Source organism: Pituophis catenifer, unplaced genomic scaffold (genome assembly GCF_029215685.1).
Source record: "Pituophis catenifer annectens isolate HBS135680 unplaced genomic scaffold, rPitCat1.0.hap2 SCAF_7, whole genome shotgun sequence".
Taxonomy (NCBI): Eukaryota; Metazoa; Chordata; class Lepidosauria; order Squamata; family Colubridae; genus Pituophis; species Pituophis catenifer.
This window is the reverse complement of record NW_027256887.1, coordinates 67,844,395-67,861,772: the sequence shown is the minus strand read 5'-3', so window position 1 is coordinate 67,861,772 and position 17,378 is coordinate 67,844,395. Positions and strand designations below refer to the sequence as shown.

General features: G+C 36.8%; 1 protein-coding gene across 3 annotated transcripts in view; it reads left to right on the top strand.

Annotated features, from left to right (window-relative positions):
- WASHC4 (WASH complex subunit 4) overlaps positions 1 to 17,378 on the top strand; it is a 42,760-nt gene that overhangs the window by 23,251 nt on the left and 2,131 nt on the right. Inside the window, exons 21-33 of one of the 3 annotated variants that reach the window (XM_070947744.1) lie at positions 1,233 to 1,401; positions 1,643 to 1,797; positions 3,321 to 3,395; positions 3,481 to 3,585; positions 6,413 to 6,547; positions 7,612 to 7,720; positions 9,111 to 9,177; positions 9,934 to 10,020; positions 11,337 to 11,484; positions 12,334 to 12,430; positions 13,946 to 14,142; positions 15,526 to 15,625; positions 16,722 to 16,798. In XM_070947744.1, coding sequence (XP_070803845.1) covers positions 1,233 to 1,401; positions 1,643 to 1,797; positions 3,321 to 3,395; positions 3,481 to 3,585; positions 6,413 to 6,547; positions 7,612 to 7,720; positions 9,111 to 9,177; positions 9,934 to 10,020; positions 11,337 to 11,484; positions 12,334 to 12,430; positions 13,946 to 14,142; positions 15,526 to 15,625; positions 16,722 to 16,786 — 1,509 coding nt within the window. In that variant the 3' untranslated portion in view covers positions 16,787 to 16,798. Of the gene's footprint in view, positions 1 to 1,232; positions 1,402 to 1,642; positions 1,798 to 3,320; positions 3,396 to 3,480; positions 3,586 to 6,412; positions 6,548 to 7,611; positions 7,721 to 9,110; positions 9,178 to 9,933; positions 10,021 to 10,400; positions 10,578 to 11,336; positions 11,485 to 12,333; positions 12,431 to 13,945; positions 14,143 to 15,525; positions 15,626 to 16,721; positions 16,799 to 17,378 lie in introns of those variants that run through there. The other 2 variants (XM_070947745.1, XM_070947746.1) reach the window with 2 other exon arrangements.

The window sequence follows — 17,378 nt, the reverse complement described above, 5'->3', positions numbered from 1 at the left end:
TTAAGGAATAACAGGAGTTTACATAAAGTTAAATATATAGTGGTCTAGTAACTGTCGAATTAGAATAGAATTTTAGAATAACAGAGTTGGAAGGGACCTTGGAGGTTTTCTAGTCCAACCCCCTGTTTAGACAGGAAACTCTACACCACTTCAGACAAATGGTTATCCAGTCTCTTCTTAAAAACTTCCAGTGTTGGAGCATTCACAACCTCTGGAGGCAAGTTGTTCCACTGATTAATTGTTCTAACTGTCAGGAAATTTCCAAGGTATAAGTAGGTATAAGTAAGCTAAAGAATAACAACATGTAATTTATTGTAGACCTGTAGAAAAATATCTTACTGTATTAGAATTGAAATATTAAATATATTTATCAGTAATTTAATATTAAATTTATATTTTTAATTTTAATATTTCAGTCATGATCGATCTCAATATGTACAGGTAATTTCAGGTTGTTAAATTTAGTAAAATTTGCTTCTTAATTATTGGAGGTTAAATAAACCTTCAATGTTTATTTGGTTCTTTTTAAAGCCATTTCTCAATTATTGTTTTCATTTAGACAGATTATTTAGTTGTAGCTATATCTTTTTTTTTTAATGAAAGCATATATACAAACTATTCTCATCTTGTCTACCCTCTACCTCCTCCTTCTTGGCTCTTAAGATAAAACTTGTGATAGACAATTAGTGCATATAATTTATTCTTATGGTTTAAATAAAATACTCACAGATGCCTGATAATTATTTATCTGTGACCAATAATTAGGCTGTAGGGAACAAGGCAAAAAATGTTGTATCATAGATATTTACAGTATTTGCTTAATATATTTATGGCTTAGAACATTATTTGAAAACCAAAAGGGGGACCCTCATGAGAAATTGTCTTACTTCTTGCAGGAATGAACCTGCACATAACTAGAAAAATTACAATTTTTATATAAAAGGTCATTTTGAAGTGGATAGTTTTTCAGGTGAAAATCTTCAGAGTTTTATCTTCGGTATAAGTCAAATTCATTTTGCATCTCTACCCTGCCTCTTTGTAATGGGGGCTGCCATCTCTTAACTCAAGTTTCAAATATTGCCAGAGTCAAGAGTTCCTTTCTTCTTCCAGTTCGTGATGGCGCAATCTTGTGATTGCTTTATAGAATTCTTATCTATTAACCAGTGTGCTATGGAGATTAAGATATGCCATCCTCTGAAAATAAACTTTTACAACATTTTTGTTTTGAGCAGCACCTTCTAGACAAGTTATGCAAAGAAATCGAAAAGGATTTGCGCCTGTCAGTACACACACACTTAAAACTAGATGACCGAAATCCATTCAAAGTTGGAATGAAGGATCTTGCTCACTTCTTCTCTTTAAACCCAATTCGCTTTTTTAATCGGTTCATAGATATCAAAGGTAGACATTTATTTGTTTTTACTTGCATGACTCTGGGTGGTTTATTTATTGCTGTTGTTACAGTTCCAAAACTCATCTACTTGATTTATTTTCAGTGTCTCAACTTTTACGCTAACTGTAACTTGGGAAGTTACTTAAGAGGCATTTCTCCCATTATTTAACGCTGAAACGAAATATCTGGAATAAGTAGGTTTTTCATATATTAATTTGGCAAAGTTATCTTTCCCCCTCTTTTTTACAGCTCATGTGACTCATTACCTAGACAAGACTTTTTACAATCTAACTACAGTAGCTCTGCATGACTGGGCCACTTACAGTGAAATGAGGAATTTAGCAACTCAGCGCTATGGTTTAATTATGGCAGAAGCACATCTTCCAAGCCAGACTTTAGAACAGGTATGAAATGTACAAAGAAATTGTTCTGTATTTTTTTTAAAAAAAGTTATTCGTAAATTTTCATTAACTAATTGATTGATTGGTTAATTAATTGATTGATTAATATTATTAACATTAATAATTAAAATTATATGCTATCCAGAGTGACTCTGGGTGGCTTACAAACTAAGGAAAATAAATATAAAAACAATTTCAAACAAACATAAAATTTAAAATGCAAGAGCTCAAGCGAAGTGTGGCTCTGTTGCCCAGTAATTAATGACCATTTATTTTTCCGTAAAATCTAATGGCATTCGTAAACAAATACTCTTATACAAATTGTTCCTGTTTCTCTGCTAGCTATTTATTTATTTATTTATTTATTTATTTATTTATTTATTTATTTATTTATTTATTTATTTTATTATCATATTTATATACCGTCCTACTCCCAGGGGACTCAGGACAGTGAACAGCCAAGATAAAAATACAAATAACATACAAAAGTTAAAAGCTATTAAAATAGATTAAATAATTTGGGCTCAAAAACAAATTTAAAAACATCCAATTTATGTAAAACATTTAAAACCCAATTTAAAAGGGAGAGTTAGGCCAGACCAGCCTGTTGGAATAAAAACGTTTTTAGGGCGCGGCGGAAAGTGCGTAAATCTTGGATCCTCCGTATCTCCGGGGGGAGCTCTTTCCAGATGGCAGGTGCCCCCACAGAGAAGGCACTTCCCCTGGGGGCCGCCAGTTGACATTGTTTGGCCGACGGCACCCTGAGGAGCCCCTCTCTATGGGAGCGAACTGGTTAGTGAGAGGCTACTGGTGGCAGAAGGCAGTCTCGTAAGTACCCTGGTCCTGAGCCATCGGAATTAGGGAATTCCTGCTCTTAGTATTAGGGAACAGGCAATTAAATAGGACTTCTTCTTGCTGAGCATTCTCCAATATGTACAATATAAAAAGAAATACATTGCTCTGAGTTTAAATGCAACAGACATGTAATCGAGTTGCATCGGCTTTTGGATATGTTGTATTTTTTATCATTTTGGAGGTATATTCTTATTGTGATTGCTTATAAATTGTTATTCAAGGATGAAATTAAATACCAGTTCCAAAATAAGTGAATACATTTTCTAGCCTGAAAATGAACTTTCTTCTATACTTACATTTATTCATTGTATTTAAACATTCTTTATTTGTATGCCTTCTGTTCCAAATATTAACAACATCAAAGTAAGAAACAGAAAACATACCAAATTGCCTGTCTTCAATCACAACATGCACTCCGTCTGTGTTAGAAGAAATGGAACAGGTCTCAGTTGCTTTCCTAAAATTGAAGAGGGAAGGAGCAGACCAGATCTTCATGGGAAGAAAGTTCCAAAGAATGGGGAAAGCCATTCTTCCAAAATCCCATTGAAAGACAGTCCCATATAGAGAAGATCTGGAAGGACTTGATCCTGTTTCATTGGATTGGATGGCCAGACGAATATATTTCTCAGATAATTTTATTTGGATTTTTAAATTACCTCTTTTTGTTTCAGGGCTTGGATGTACTAGAAATTATGAGAAATATTCATGTATTCGTATCCCGATACCTGTACAATCTCAATAATCAGGTGAGGGAAAAATGATAAAACCCCAATTATTAACGGATATCCTTTCGATGACTGTTGAAATTATACAACAATTGTGTCATTGCAGATCTTCATTGAAAGAATTAGCAATAACAAACATCTGAACACAATAAATATAAGACACATAGCTAATTCAATTCGAACACATGGCACAGGAATCATGAACACAACAGTAAGTATTGCTATGTGATTTAGCATTGATTTCTTTACTTAGTGTATTATAAACAGCATAGAGCACGTTTTAATCATAATAGAAAAATTATCCCTTGTTAAATAAAGCATGAATATACATCTGAGTTTGAGTGTTGGGGTAAGTTTTAAATTCATGGCCTAAAGTTGCATTGATTTATTTGCTTTATTTATTTATTAATAAATAAATAAATTTTATTAATTATCTCCCCTCCCCCCGCTGAGCCGAGATGGTTGCTTACAATAAAAGCATAAAAATAAATACTTCTGATAACAATAAAAAGTACAATTAAAAGATGCGAGGGAACAGAATGTGCAGGGGGAGGGGAGGTGGAATCTCCCCTCCCCCTGCGCCCGAGATGGCGCAGTTGTTAGAGTGAAGTACTGCAGGCTACTTCAGCTGACTGCTAGCTGCAGTTCAGCAGTTCAAATCTCACCGGCTCAAGGTTGACTCGGCCTTCCATCCTTCCGAGGTGAGTAAAATGAGGATCCAGATTGTTGGGGGCAATAGGCTGACTCTATAAACCGCTTAGAGAGGGCTGTAGAAGCACTATGAAGCTGTATGTAAGTTTAAGTGCTATTGCTATTGCTATCTCCTTAATCCATCAACCACCTCCAGCATGGTATTCAGGAGCCCCAAGCCAATTGTCTTCAGGCTCTTATGGAAGGCCAGAAGGGTGGGAGCAGATCTTATCTTAGGAAGCAAAATGTTCCAAAGAACAAAAGTCATGGTAGAAAAAGGTATTTTCCTGAACCCTGCAGCCAGAATTCCTAGACTTATGGGGCCTACAGCATGCCCCTCTGCCAGCACAGGTGGGGCCGGCCAGTCCCATTGGGCTGAGACAGTTCCTCAAGTAACCTGGGCCCATACCATACAGGACTTTAAAGGTGACAACCAACACCTTGAATTGTACCCAGAAGCAAATAGCAGCTAATGCAGCTTGTGGAACAGCTATATAACATGAGCCACTCTAGGGATCCCAAGAACTGTCTGTGCTGCTGCACTCTGCACCAGTTATAGCTCCTGAATGCTTTCCAAGGGTAGACCCATGTAGAGCGTGTTACAATAATCCAAGCATGAGAGCTGGAGTGATGAGTGCAGGGACTCCCAATCCAGGAAAGGATGCAACCAGCACACAATCTGAAGTTGTGCAAAGACTTTCCTTTCCATGATTTTCCCATGACTGCCACCTGCTCTTTGAGTAGGAATCACAAGTCCAGAAGAACATCCGAGTTGCAGACTGTTTGAGGTAGTGCAGCCCCATCCAGAACTAAGGATGTTAAAAGTTCTGGATCTTATTTATTTATTATTTATTTATTATAGTAGTAGTAGGGAGAATACTGAGCCTTGTGGCATGTCACAAAAGAACAACTATGGGCTGGAGCTCTCACTTCGTATCAACATTGAGTGTTTTATAGCTTCCTTTAGCTTTCTAGTTTTTGCAACTTTCAAATAGATCTCTGCTGGGTAATTCACTATGCATGAAAGTGAAAGATTGTTAATTACTAATGCAGAATGTAAAAGTAAATTCTTGGAGGAAGATGCATGTAGGTGCATGCAACAAATCACTGTATATCAACTATAGGCAGAAGCAAGCTTTTTCAGGCTGTTTTTGAGATGTGGGAATGAGCATGAGTTAATTCAAGCAGTTATAGGCAGGCTTAAGGGATCAGAATTGCCACTGTGGCCTAAGTTAGTCGCATTTCTCCAAACCCATTTGTTGCATTGTTGCTGTTGTTATTATTTCAATTTGTTTTCTGCCCAGTGGATATTCAAGGTGGTTACTATCTTTGGTATCTTTATTTTAAAAGGATTCCAGTTAATAGAATCAGGACAAATATATGAAACAACTGTTTTTTGTGTCTTCAATGTACCTTAAGTCTAAGCTATTGCTCTTGGTTTTATAACTACTAATGTGTTACCTACCAATTTGGGATGTTTAACTGGTGCATCAACAGGATCAGATTGTTTGTCTCCACAAGTGCAACTTTGAAGATGCTAGTTAAAATCATTTTTTTTCACCATGTGACTATTAATTTCAAATAAGGGTGATCTTTGCAGTTTGCTTTTCACAAATAATTTTGGATATCAATAGCTCAGAGTAACAAAACTTATTCATTTCTGGAGAACTGTGGAATTGTAAACAAGATTAACATTTGAGTCTCGGAACGTATTCATATATTATTACTTCAAACAGAACACTGCTTTTGTGTGGTTACATGTACTTTGCATCGAGAAAGATAGCAGAATTAATGATATCACCTTCCCACCAGAGGTGGTATTCAGCAGCTTCTGACCAGTTCTGGAGAACCGGTAGTGGAAATTTTGAGTAGTTTGGAGAACCGGTAAATACCACCTCTGACTGGCCCTGCCTCCATCTATTCTCTGTCTCTTGAGTCCCAGCTGATTGGGAGGAAATAGGGATTTTGCAGTAACCTTCCCCTAGAGTGGGGAGGGAATGGAGATTTTATAGTATCCTTCCGCTGGAATGGGGAGGGAATGGAGATTTTACAGTATCCTTCCCCTGCCATGCCCACCAAGCCACACCCACCAAGCCATGCCACGCCCACAGAACCGATAGTAAAAAAATTTGAATCCCACCACTGCTTTCCACTCCACATAGTACATACATACTGATACTGTAGTGCAACATCCAGGATTAGTGTTTGAGTGCCAACATGACTTCATATTTAATAGCACCCAATTGTTTAATAAGCAAGTACTTGGACATTACAATTAGAGAGTGAAATACTGCTTTTATCAATAGGGAAAGGATTTTTTTAAATTGTATTTGTTTTATATTTTTTAGGTAAATTTCACATACCAGTTTCTGAGAAAGAAATTTTACATCTTCAGTCAATTTATGTACGATGAGCACATCAAATCCAGATTGATCAAAGATATACGATTCTTTAGGGAAATTAAGGATCACAATGATCATAAGGTACGTTACAAGCCCTTATAGATTCATGGTTCTCTTTTTTGAGAAAAGTATTAAATTCACTGAGAACACAATCCTGTGTTTGCTTATTTGAAAATAAGGCCCATATAAGTAAACTAGTTTTGTTCTGGAAAGAAATTTTAGGATAATATTTTAGAATAGTTTGTAGTTAGCTGAGTCAAGAATAAGCAAATTTTTGGGACCAATGGGCACAATATGGTTAGAAAATGGGGTGGGTTATTTAGTATCAAAAACTGCTGAAAGTATTGTGATCAGTTTACAAGATAGCAATTTACTAAAAAATAGTAAGAAGGCAAAGAATGTGATGAGTGCCAAGAAAGCTATTTGAGGACATTGTATTGTTTATCCCTGACATTACCCATCCCAATGTAAAACTGAATTTTATTTAGTGATCATGGTTATTAATACCACAAGATAGAGAAATTTCAAAGTGCTTCTTCTAAAATAAGCCTGTGCGTGTATACACATAAAATTTAGACTAGTTTAGTCTCTTGAATGACTCTACAATGGTAGTCTTCAGTTAATGACCACTCATTCAGTGAGTGACCAAAGTAGGCACTGGACAAGGAGTATCTACTGTATGATCTGCCCTCAAAAGTCCTGCTATCCCAGTATGCCTGCAGTCACGTGATCACTATCGAGAATTGACAAACTGTCTCAAACTTGTGACAGTTGCAGCATCCCATAGTGAGCAAAGTCAGTGGGGAAGCTGTCAGGGAAGGTCACAAGTTGCTCCTGTAAGTCATTCTTACACTTGCTACTTTGTCTGCTGAGGAACCTGGCTATCCTGCACTAACCACCTTTACATCCTCCTGCCCCTGGCAGAAGCTATTTTCAGAAGTTTCTGCAAATGAGTAAATGACAATGCAATTGTTACAAGATTTAACTAATCTTCATTATAAATATATATATGTCTTCTTTTTATAGGAGTATAGAAATTAATAAAGTAGAAGTAAAATGCATCAATAAGTGGGGAATTCAAAAGGGCTTGATATTAGTTTTTCATAAACAATACTTGTTTGTAATGTATCAATTTTTTTTTCTAGTACCCATTTGAGAGAGCAGAGAAATTCAATCGGGGGATCAGAAAACTTGGGATTACACCAGACGGACAAAGTTATCTTGACCAATTCAGGCAACTGATTAGCCAGATAGGTATGAACATAAATTCTCTGTCGATTCGTTATTTTAAAAGCAATAAAAAATGGGTGCATGGACTTCAACTCCCAGAATTCTCCAGCCAGCATTCTAGAATTGAAATCCATATATCTTAAAGTTGCTAAGGTTGAGATACACTGATGTATTGTAGGAAGTCTGATATGGCTGGGAATTTGCCAGCACCAAAAAATGTGTATATATCAGGGGTCGGCAACCTTAAACATTCAAAGAGCCACAAAGGTCCTAATCGGAAGCCCCCGTTCAATTCTGGAGCCAACCGGAAGTCTGGTTCCCCCACCATAGAGTCTCCTCCTAGCACGGCGTCCTTTTTCCTCTACCTGTCCTAACCAAAAGCCCTATCAATTGTGGAGCCAACCAGCAAAAGGGAGCCGCAGCAGAGGGATGAAAGAGCCACATGCGGCTCCAGAGCCACGGATTGGTGACCCCTGTTCTATATCATTATGCTGAAATTTCTGGCCTGTGGAGAGCCCTGTCATAAATATATCAAATCAGTTTTCCTCTCCAGTCCCTTACTACTAGGATTGTGCTGTTATATCTCTAAGTAGAAGATGGAAAAAAATAGGAGATTTGGCTTTTAGAAATCTTAGTCTTTGCACAACATAACTGCTGCCCATGTATTTTCTAATTTATAGTGTTTGCTTAGGCTGGGATAGACAACTTGCCACTCTCTAGCTACTGTAGATTATTATAAATAATAATAATAAATAAGCATGATTAAAAGTCAGGAATTTTCTGTCCAAACATTGGAGCAATATGGAGTAACTTTCTTTTGAATTAGAAAATTTTGTTGTTTAGTTGCTAAGTCATGTCCGACTCTTCACAACCCTATGTATCATAGCATTCCTCCCCCCAACCCCCGTGCTCCACTGTCACTTGGAGTTTGCCTAAATTCATGTTCATTACATCAATGACACTATCTAACCATCTCATCCTCTGCTGCCTCATTCCTTCTCCTTTCACCTTTAACCTTTCACAACATCAGGGTCTTTTCCAATTAGTCTTCTCATTTAATAGCCAAAGTATTTGAGCTTCAGCTTCAATATCTGTTCTTCCAAAGAATAGTCAGGGTTGATTTCCTTTAGGATTGATTGATCTGATCTCTTTGCAGTCCAAGGGAGTCTCAAGAACTTTCTCCAATTTATTCAATTTGAAAGCATCAAGTCTTTGGCATTCAGCCTTCCTTATGTTCCAACTCTCACAGCCGAATTAGAAAATAATAGTATTTAAATGTGCTGAAGAGAATAAATTCTCCTAAATATGCCCAGCATGTTTATTTAACAAATGATAAAATTCATCTTGCTAGTATTCCAATTATTTATATTTGTTTCTGTAATATAAATTCAAATATTACTATCTTTGTTTAAAGGGAATGCTATGGGCTATGTACGAATGATAAGATCTGGTGGACTTCACTGCTGTAGCAGTGCAATTAGGTATGCACCAATACTTTTTATCTTGTCTGTCCATATTGTTGTACATCTTTTGCAGATCTTCCTGCTTCAATGTTTCTCTTTGTAGTTAACATATATTGCAGCAATCCTTTGGATGTGTTTTTTTTGTTCGAATATATTATACTGGTGCATCTGTTTAGTAAATTTAAAATTGCATACTCGTATTAAATTTTCAATAATTTGACAGTTCATACTTGTAAAAATTATAGTAACAAGATAGCAAGTTTGGGTGTCAGTATAGAAGTGTAAATAATACAAAGAGCGCAAGATGCGAAAGAGCATTTAATGATGGTAAATATAGAAATTTTGCTGTCAGATATCATAACACTTCTTTTTGGGACTTGATACCTGCAGCTTGACGCCACTCACTGGCATGGCCAACTGGGTGGACCTAGCCAGCTTGACGATCTTGGGGGGGGGGCGTGGGGTATGACCAACAGGGTGGGTGTGGTCAACTGGGTGGGCGTGGCCAGCTTGACACCACTTCCCAAACTGCTGGCATACCTGCAAACTTGGAAAATGTGATGGCTAGAAGTATGCCTTCTTGTTGATGTAAAATATGTTACAAAAGTACTTTTTTGAGAGCAAAGCAATGTTATTTGCTAATAAAATATGAACTAGCTTGATAAGGTGGGAATAGAAATACAGCATGTAAAATAGAAAAATTATGTTCATTTATATACATACATCTATATATTAAAATGTCTAATTATATGAAAAACTTAACAAAACTTGTAGATTTGTTCCTGATCTTGAAGATATTGTCAACTTTGAAGAACTTGTGAAAGAAGAAGGTCTGTCAGAAGAAACACAACAAGCAGCTAGGTAATTGTAATGCAAATATAAAAAATATTTCACTATTACTTGCACTGCTCTTTTTCAAACAACTTTCAATAAAGTATAATGTTGAACTCCATTCATAGCTATGTATTACAAAAGTCTGCGGGAACCAGTTCAGGGGCATCTGGTGGAGAGAGTTATATTTGTCTTGTGTGTGGCTTCTCAAAGGCAGCAGTTTAGTGACAAAGGGGAACGTGATGTTGAACCAAAAAAGATATTGATCTGATATAGTTGGGGTCCTTCTGATATTCTTATGTTTCTATTACAGGGTCATTCATTTATTTTCTCATTGGCAAAATTCCAAGTTCATTGAGGTTGAGACAGCTCAGGATACAAGTTATTGATATTTTTTATTCTTTCATTAGTTTTATAGGCTACCTTTCCTCCAGAAGCTCAAAATAGTGCATATAATACTCTCAACCATTTGACTTTCACCACCATCCCATTGCTAGATCCTTTGACAAAGTTCTGTGGGAGATTTTATTTCCCAGTCCTTCCATACCATTCACATCTCCAAATGTTGTTAAACTTACTTCTTTAAATCTGTGCATGGAAAAATAAGAAAATTCTCCACTGCCTACATTAAAGTAAGAGGCTTACAGTTTGACCTTACATAGATGTTGTCAGTGCTTACTAAAATCTGTCCCAAGTACTCTGTTGTCAAGCAGATATTTATATATTATATAATTAGAACTAGAAGTGTGTATTTTTTAAAAAAAATTACAGGAATTGTATTTAAATTGCTTAGTGATAAAATAATGCATAATAGTTTCTTCCTTTAGCAAGTTGAGGATATCAACTTGTTTTTAATATGCGCACTTAGTGCATGTTATTTATTTGGCAACCTTGTAAATACAGCTTGGAAGATAGTTCCCACAATTATGGGGTTTTGATTTTAATTTATTTCCAACAGCTGTATTTGGTATGATAAGTTGGCAAGCTGGCTCCCAAAAGTATTTGAATAATGCTTAGATTCCAGTTATCCTTCTAAGTCAGGAGTGTCCAACCTTGGCAACTTTAAGACCTGTGGACTTCAACTCCCAGAATTCCCCAGCCAGCCATGCTGGGCCTTTTTTTTTTTTTTAAAGAATATGTTAAATGTTTTCTCGAAAGGAGGCAAGTTGCTTTAAGGTAGCAAAGGGGTGATTTGAATGCTTCTTTAAAATTGTGCTAAAGATCATCATGAAACAAGCAGCTTTAATTTCTGTATGTAATTATTATGAAAAGAATAGGTCATCTCTAAACAGTATAGGACCAGGACATTTTTCCTCCAGACTGTTGGCTATATCTCTGCTTTGCAGGCAGCTGGATTCTGTACTTAGCGATCTCACCTGCAGCTCTGCAGAAGGTACAGAGTACTTCAAGATGCTTGTGGATGTCTTTGCTCCTGAATTCCGCAGTCTAAAGAACATGCATCTACGCAATTTTTATATCATTGTTCCCCCGCTGGTTAGTATTTGCATTAATTGACTTCTTAGATAACAAAAATGATATTAAATTATTTATCTACTTAACCCATTTATACCCCATTGCAATCTTGAAGGACTCTTGGTGGTTCACAAAAATAGCAATGCACAGTCATAATGAAAGCATCCACAATCGACTTAAAGATAGGAAAGTGATCACACATGTAAAATGTACCTATATTGAAACAGCTAGTATTTGAGGGGTGGGGAAAAGCATCCATTTACAACATAGAAGACATCACACTGGAATTGTCCAGTGAAAGAGCATGTGCTTTACAGACCTAAGTGTTTGGTTTACAGACCTAAGCGTTGGGTTCTAACAACCTGCAATTGGGGTGGGATCAGGGCGATTGATTGGGACTAAGCGTTTACTGGCTGGGTGCCCTTTCTGATGCCTATGCGGAGTTCACAGGAGACAATTACTCATTGTGCCCAGAGAGAGAAATCTCCATCACTACCTAGGATTGAACTCACAGCCTCCTAATTGTGAGGTGAGAACTCCACCTCTAGGCCACCACACTGCTCAGGGTTTTGGATAAATATTTGAGGCCAAATAGCTAATTGCGCTTTCCGCTGGCCTGACTTAATATTAAGACAATAACCTTACAAAACATTTCTATTTAAAATTATATTTCTGCTCCACTTAAGTCATTTTCCAGAACTAAAGGTGTCCTGAAGAATATCTCTGAGATGCCATCAGAAATAATATGTACAAGTGGTATAACCAGGGTAGCATTCTTTAAACTTCTGGTTTGATTTTATTATTTTGGAATTACTAAATTGGGGTAATTATTTGGGCAACCTCATGCAATCCCTGGTCTCTTCTTTTTAGGCACTCAATTTTATTGAACACTCAATCAGTTGTAAAGAGAAACTGAACAAAAAGAACAAAATTGGCGCAGCTTTTACTGATGATGGCTTTGCTATGGGTAAGTGCAACAGCAGTACAGGAAGTCCTTTTATGACCACAATTGAGTCCAGAATTTCAGTTGTTAAGTGAGGCATTTGTTAAGTGAGTTTTGCCCTATATTACAACCTTTCTTGCCACAGTTGTTAAGTGAATCACTGCAATTGACTATCTAGTAACCCAGATGTTAAGTAGCTTCCCCATTGACTTTGCTGGTCAGAAGGTTGCAAAAGGTGATCATATGATCTTGGGTCATTGCACCGGTCAGTGCTGTGTCCGGTGCTGGTCAATATGAGTCAGTGGCCAAGCATCTCAATTTTGATCACATGATCATGGGGAAGATACAAAGGTGGTAACTGAAAAACAGTCATAAGTCACTTTTTTCATGCTAACTTTGAATGGTCACTAAATGAACTGTTGTAAGTAGATGACTACCTGTATTCCTGTACAGATCTCCTTTTCTAACTATTTGAAAATATATAGGAGTAGAATTGCTTTATTTACTCAATAAGATGACTTTTTCTCCAAATCAGCAATTGTGAATTGTGAAGTGGAAAATCATCTTATATTTGCTGAAATCAGAGGCAGAAAGCTTTTCATCCCTGTCCGGGTTTTTTCCCTCCAATTTTGCCTGGGCTGGATCATCTTACTTCAGGGGTGTCAAACTCAATTTCATTGAGGGCCGCATCAGGGCTGTGGTTGACCTTGGGGGGCCCTGGGGGCGTGGCCAACTGGATGCACATGGCCAGCTTGATGCCACTCACTGGGCATGGCTGACTGGGTGGGCGTGGCCGACGGTGGGCATTGCCAGCTTGATGCCACTCCCCAAACTGCTGGCATGTTTCCTCTTCGCACTGGGTAGACTGGGCTGAAGCCACACTGGCCCGATGTTTCCTTCTTTGCATTGGGTAGACCAGGCCGAAGCCATGCTGGCCCAATGTTTCCACTTTGCAATGGGTAGACCAGGCTGAAGCAATGCAGGCCGGCCCCTTATATTTTCCAAAACGGCCCTGGGGGCTGGATCCAACCACATCCGGCCCACGGGCCTTGTGTTTGACATCCCTGTCTTTCTTTCCCTTCTTTTAATAGAGCCATCCATACTTTCCAACTCCCTTTTCTGTCCTGTCTTCTTTGTGGCTTCTATTTGAAGGAATAAAAGATTTTTTGGATGTGTATACACTTGCCTGTTTTTGTGTGTAAATTGATTAAATACCCTTATTTAATTGTAATCTGCATTTTATCATCTATAAACTGTAAATTAAATACTCTAATTACAATCTGTATTTCATAAATATAATTTTATAGGTATTTCAGGATAAACACATTGTGTAATTTTATCCTGATAATCTTTATTACAATATTGTTTTGTTTGATATTTGATATTTTATTTTTTGAAGTTATAACTACTCGTGTTATACTGGTCATTGATCAAAATAAAAATAAACCGAGAATAATAAAAATAGCCCAATTTAAAACAAACGTGCAAAATTCATTATTTTTTAATTGGGGGTGGGGTGGAAATATCCATATCTTTCAGGTGTGGCTTACATTTTGAAACTCTTGGACCAGTACCAAGAATTTGATTCCCTCCACTGGTTCCAGTCGGTACGAGAGAAATATGTGAAAGAAATCAGAGCATTAGCAAAACAGCAGAATGTCCAATCAGCTAGTCAAGATGAGAAGTTGTTACAGACCATGAATCTTACTCACAAGCGACTGGAAGTTTGTTTGCAGGTATTTTAAATTATTAAATTATAGTCTCAAATGATTTTGAAGTATCAAATAGGTATATGCGTACTGAAAGATGGAATCTCTTAAAAGCTTTGTTAATTTAGTGCCAATAATGCAATAACATTTTAAAATATTCAAAAATTTCCCTGAGGTTTTTGCTAGAACGTAGTTTTGGTGAATCACTAATGTTTAATCTAGACCTGGGCATTTCACGGTCCTCGGGCCACATCCAGCCTATGGGTGCTCCAAGTCTGGCCCTCGGTGGTAGGGGGGGAGGCATTGGAAGTGGGATAGTGGGGGTGGGGGTGGCCCTCTACAATATTCCCAATATTCTTATGTGACCCCTTGGGAAAATTAAGTGCCCAACCTTGGTTTAATCCATACCAAAAGTTATTAGAAAGTAAGGTTTGTGAACTCACAGTCTCCACTGTAATTGTGAGCAAGATGGCTAATACAGTTGTTTCCTGGCGTTCAAATCCACAAAAAAAACCCCACTGTCCTATGGTCTCCTTCCATATCTCTCCATGTATCTGGAGCAGTGGTGGGATTCACTTACCTTCCCTATTGGTTCGCAAATGTGAATGTGCGTGCATGTACACAGCCTTCTGCGCATGCGCAGTAGTCTCACATTACGTCCGGGCAAGTGGGCGGAGCCTCCCACAGTTGCCGCTACCAGTTCACGTGATCTGGACAGAACTGGCTGAATCCACCACTGAGCGTATGTGGGCAAACTCTCATCCTGTCTTTATCTGGAGAGGTTCCAAGGGACTGGTCTACTTACCAGTTCCTTGATCTTTTGCAGAGCCATCTACAGTTCTCCTTCCCTGGAAGCTTCAGGGTAATCAACTGTTTTAAGGAAATCATCAATGATTCTTTTTTTAATGGGTTGAAGTCTTAAATTAATTCAAGGCTTAAGGCACTAATGTTGTCCATGAATCATCCAAATAATGCAAGTCATCCAAAATAATGCAAATAATGTAGGCTGAAACAATTCCCTTTAACTATCCAGAACGGCCAACAAAAAATGATTTCTCCCTTTGAGATAATGACATCTGGAGCAAATTTTATTAATGGATTATAAATAATTGATCTTGGACAAAAAAATGTCCAAAGGAGCACAAGTAGTTAGAAATAAGTACATTATAAATAGGACATTAAAAAGCAAAATGAAGAAAAATAAATTTAATTTTATGCTTTGAATGATATTCTTCACTATATTATGTTGATAATATATAAAAGATGTAAAAGATGCTATTGATAATTCAGGTATAAATTGTGCACAATATTTATGGGAGTTTCATATATTTATGCCCCTTAAAATAACTTGGAGATTTTGTGATTATGTGGCATGTTAAAACATGCAGATCTTTTTTTCATTTCTCATAGGAATTTGAACTGCTTTATTTCTCACTAAGCAGCGCAAGGATCTTTTTTAGAGCAGATAAAACTGCAGCAGAAGAAAACCAAGATAAAAAAGACAGTGAAGGTTAGTAGGAAATATTCTGCTCTCTGGGGAGTTCCGGTGCTGAATGCAAATGATTTTCTGTTCCTATGTACACTAAGCTATAAGTTATATAAGTTATAAGCAATAGGAGATTCATGTTGTAGTTTTTCACTGAGCAGATTAAACAATGATGCTAGGAAAAATAATGAAATAGTAGGCTACTATAGGTATCCTTACAACCACAATTTAGCCCAAAATTTCTGTTTCTAAATGACAGTTGTTAAGTGACTTTTGCCCCATTTTATGACCTTTCTTGCCATAGTTGTTAAGTGAATCACAGCAGTTGCTAAATTAGTAACATGGTTGTTAAGTGAATTTGGCTTCCCCATTGACTTTACTTGACAGAAGGTCACAAAAGGTGATTATGATCCCTGGGATGCTGCAACCATCATGAATATGAACCGGGTGCCAAATATCCAAATTTGCATCATGTGACCATGGGGAAGTTGCAACGGTCGTGTAAAAACAGTCATAAGTCATTTTTTCAATGCTGTTGTAACTTTGAATGGTCACTAAGTGAATGGCTGTAAATTGAGGGCTACCTGTAGTGGTAAATAAAACAAAGATCTATAATACTTTAAAAATAATTCATTTATTATAGCTTATGTTCTTATGGGGCACAGTCCACTTCATCAGATAAATAGAATGTCGTCCTTTTGGAAAGTATATAATTTATGTTTAGAAGAGAGAACAACGAACTGTAGTCTTAACAGAAAACGAAGTATAGGAATTTCAGATTGTGGCATAATCTATTCACAGAATAGTTTTTGAGTGTGGCATATTTTTGCATTTTGAGGCAACTTACACATATTAGCTAAGATGTTTGTTGCTGTTTAGATAAATGGTACCCATATTTTTGTTTCTTGGCATTTCACTCTTTTATTTCTCCTGATATTTAGGGACAAATTCCTTCTGATTCTACGCCCATATAAAATCCCTTCACAAACAGCTGTCCATTGGAAATTATTAATTCAGAATTAATTGCATGATTTAAAAAAATGTATTAAAATCTTCCTTTTTTTTTTTACTCAATATTCACAATATAAGATTGTTGAAATTAGCTCTTTTTGTATTACAGAAGAATCCACAAAAACAAGCAACGACCTTTCAAATTCTTCTTCTGCAGATCCTCTTGTAAAATGAGAGAACCATGAGGTATGGTTAATTTACGGATGCGATTGTATGGCTTTTTTTAATAGTATTTACAATTTAGAAACTATATTAAAATAAGACTTAAGTTTTGCAGCATTCAGAAATAATAATTTATGTTCCTCCCCAAAGACAAAAACTCCTACCCTGAAATTACTTGCACTTGTTCTATATATTTCTGCCAAACCTAGAAGAAATGTTAAATATTTGTTTACATTGCATACACCCTTAACGGCAGTATATTGAAATCCAGTACTGTGATATAACCATGATTTCTGATTACTTATTTTATAAAGGGGGAACAATAATTGCACTGAATTTGGATGGGCTTACCCATCCAAAAGCAATGGCTGAGAAAATAATGATTAGTTTATAGATTCTGGTTCAGAGTAAGTTCTTATCCAGCAAAATTGCAAAAAAGCAAATAGTACCTCAGTGAGATAGCATAAGAGAACTGTGTACATTTTGAAAAATGATTTGGAAGAAGCAGTTTAGGATTTGCATCAGACAGCATCTCTTTAGCTGATTTTTTTCCAGTTTTCCTCAGAAGAAAGGAAAGCATGCTGCTTTGAGAGAGGTGTTTGTA